Source organism: Nannospalax galili, unplaced genomic scaffold (genome assembly GCF_000622305.1).
Source record: "Nannospalax galili isolate Female #2095 unplaced genomic scaffold, S.galili_v1.0 scaffold591, whole genome shotgun sequence".
Taxonomy (NCBI): Eukaryota; Metazoa; Chordata; class Mammalia; order Rodentia; family Spalacidae; genus Nannospalax; species Nannospalax galili.
The window spans coordinates 1,493,497-1,496,877 of record NW_008330926.1 but is presented as its reverse complement, the minus strand read 5'-3'; the positions used below and the strand labels follow the sequence as shown (position 1 = coordinate 1,496,877).

The following is a 3,381-nucleotide window of genomic DNA, read 5'->3' as shown; positions in this document are numbered from 1 at the left end:
ATGGGAACCACCAAAGTTAAACCAAAATGAGATCAACAGTTTAAACAGACCCATAACATAGAAAATTGAAACAGTAATACACAGACTCCTGATTAAAAAAAGCCCAGGCCCAGATGGATTTCCAGCAGAAATTCTGCCAGACATTTAAAGACCTCCAACCAGTACTACTTAAGTTATTCAAACTGATAAAAACAGAGGGAGAACTCACAAATTCCTTCTATGAAGCCAGCATCACTTTTAATACCCAAACCAGGTAAAGACACAACCAAAAAAGAAAATTATAGACCCATATCCTTAATGAACATAGATGCAAAAATTCTCAGCAAAATACTTGCAAACTGTATACAGACACACATCAAAAAGACCATCCACCATGATCAAGTAGGTTTTATCCCAGAGATGCAGGAATGGTTCAATATACACACATCAGTAAACATCAATAATCATATAAATTAACTCAAAGACAAAAAACACATTGTCATCTCAATAGATGCATGCCAGTCTCTGAACCCCTTCGTCTCCGGCAGAGGAACGAGGGGCCACGGCGATGGGGGTTGAGGAGGGGAAGTGCGCTGCCCGCCCGTTTCGCCAACCCTTCTCTCTGAGGACAATCAGATGCGGAAGGGAGTCACTTCAAGCAGGAAAACTTGTTTATTGGCAAGGCTGGTCAATATTTAAGGGCAAAAGTCGCAAGCATTAGCATAGGCGGGAAAGCCATCATTCAATCAGCTTAGAGGTCACGTATGTCACACAGGCTCTTCTCATAGTATAACACATTGTTCACGAGGTGATCACACATCCTTTACTGGCTAGGCTCCAATCAGTATTACTTCCTCTTTTTGTGGTGCGCCAAGCTGGCCAGCTGGCTCCACCTTCGCCTCAGCTGCTCGGTGCCATCTTGTTACTGCACCTCCACAGATGTAGAAAAGGCTTTTGACCAAATTCAGTGTGCATTTATATTCAAAGTCCTAGAGAGAATTGGACTGGAGGGAACATAACTCAACATAATTAAAGCTACATACAACAAACCCACAGCCAACATCAATCTAAATGGAGAAAAACTGGAAGCATTCCCATTGAAATCAGGAACCAGACAAGGCTGCCCACTATCTCCACTCCTTTTCTACATAGTGCTTGAAACTCTTGCTAGAGCAATAAGACAGGAGAAAGAGATTAAAGGAAAAGAAGAGGTCAAACTATCCCTTTTTGCAAATGATATGATACTATACCTAAGAGATCCCAAAAATTCCACCAGAAAACTAGAATTGATCATCACTTTCAGTATAGTGGCAGGTTATAAAATCAATCTCCCAAAATCCCTTATGGAGAAATCCCTGTTTGTAGGGCTAGACACTCAGAACAGGACACGTGCTCTGCGAGTACACCCTCACTTCTTGATGCTGGAGGAAAGCAGTACTCACTGTCCTTTAAACCCAGAAGGGTGACAGGAAAGTCTCTGGTCTGGTCCTTCCAGTGCTGGGGATGGGCTTACAGCTTTGGGAGAAGTAGGAAGAAGTTTTCACTGTGGCTCTGGGGGATACTGGGAAAGAGTCCGGACCTCCTTTTTAGCATTGGGCTTATGGAAGGAGACTGAGACCCTTTCTCCTGATCCAAGGCCCAGTTTGGGAATGTTCTCAACCTTTCTGTGGGTGAGGGTTGGACCTTGTATACGCTGGGTCTCTCCTTTCCCACAGCAGTCAGCTGATAATCTACAGTCACAGGACTGAAGAAGCAAATGTGAGGGGGCCTTCAGGGACACTTGGGATGGGCAGAGGGATGCTTTGGGCCTCTCAGCTTCATGTGCTGGTCCATAAAAGGGACAGACGACTAATCCAAGCCATACACTTGGCAGCCTAGAGATAGGGAGAGGAGGATGAGCAGTGGCCTTGGCTCATGCAACAACCCTCCCCATCCACACATCTGTGGTTGAGTCAAAGACCCTTTCCCTTAGGCATTCCACACACTCCACTGTCACCAGGTGCTTCAAGTTCGTTCTGCTTCTCATTGGTAGGGCAGAGGAAGAGGAAGCTCAGCACCAGCCTCTTTTTCCACTTTAACTCTTGAATTCTGCCCAGAGGTCTTGGGCAGGGGCCTGAAGCTCGTCTGTAGAGACCCTGCTATTTCTGAAGTTTTTTTTCCCCCTGGGTCTGGCTTCCCACATTGCTGGGAAGCTTTGGGGTCCCTGGTTGGTTCAGCCTTTCTCTCTCGATGATTATAGGAGAAAAGAGATTTTCTGGGTGACTTCCAATTCCACTTCAGGCTTAAAGTCCTCCTCCTCATTTCCACAAAAGATTAGAACACAGGAGGAACACTGCCTTGACTGGGGTGTGCTGAAGAGAGGCTGTGGGCCAAGAGGGCAGTTTGCTACAAGCATTTTATTCACAGTGGAGTCTTACAGAGATGAGGGAGTTAATCCCTCCCTCCTTACCTGCCTGGGTTTCAGGACCACTGAGATAAAAGGAATTGCCTAGCAGGGACAGGTGCTCTAGGGTCTGAGCAATCAGGGAAGGCAGAGAAATACATGGAGGGATAGGAAAGAGACTGGAGACCTTAGCTAAGATGGGAAGATGAGTCCAGAGGAGGAAAGGCCCCTGAGACTCAAGCAAAACAAACCCGCCCCAACCCAGACCTTTAATCCCCTCCTGTGGATAGGCATGGGGTATTCAATGATGGAAACCTTAATTTCATTTCTTTGCAAAAAAGTTGAGATTAATGGTATTTCCTTAGTCTGATAGGCAGTTTGGTACAAGAGGCGGAGCATCGCCTCAGTTTCCCCATGCTCACATTTGAACCTTCCTGCAATGTCCCGCCTTGGTTCACCTTTGCCCTTTAGATTCTTCTGTGAGTCCAGCTGGTATCCAAGTAGAAGGAGGTGCAAAACTGGAGGCAGGTGGAACGGGGGAAGGACTACCCCCTTTACATCTTCCTCTCCAGTTAAGGGGAATCCAAGGACCACATGGTTCTGAAGTTTTCTGGATTTGGGGACACAGGGCTTCCATCCCCAAGTTTGATCCATGGGTCCCTGGGGAGGGTCTGTCCCTGGGATCCAGGTGCTCCATTGGCTCCACTATAGGGCTAGGCTTTGCCACCAACTCCTCAGGCCTGAGCAACAGGTGTTGAAGTCTCTCACCAGTGCCATGTTCCAGTCCAGTCAGCAGGGGGAGCCCTGGAAATGCAGGAGTAGAACATCTGACTTGGAGGACCCTGGAAGCTGCTTCTCTGAGGAGAGAGGAGGCAAGATGAGTCCTGAGAGATGGGTCCAGTCAGAGCGGAGAGGGGGCAGCAGTGCAGGAGTGAAAGAGGCAAAGCTGGGCAGGTCACCTTGGAGGCTCTGGAAATGGCAGCAAGGGCCCAGCCAGCCTGGGCCCAGGGAAGATCCGA

General features: G+C 47.7%; 1 protein-coding gene across 1 annotated transcript in view; it reads right to left on the bottom strand.

The window, feature by feature from the left end:
• Positions 1–3,317: 3,317 nt before the first annotated feature.
• LOC103752074 (ETS translocation variant 3-like protein) overlaps positions 3,318–3,381 on the bottom strand; it is a 4,989-nt gene continuing 4,925 nt past the window's right edge. The window contains exon 5 of the mRNA XM_008855737.2: positions 3,318–3,370. Within this exon, the coding sequence (XP_008853959.2) occupies positions 3,318–3,370 (53 nt within the window). The remainder of the gene's footprint in view (positions 3,371–3,381) is intronic.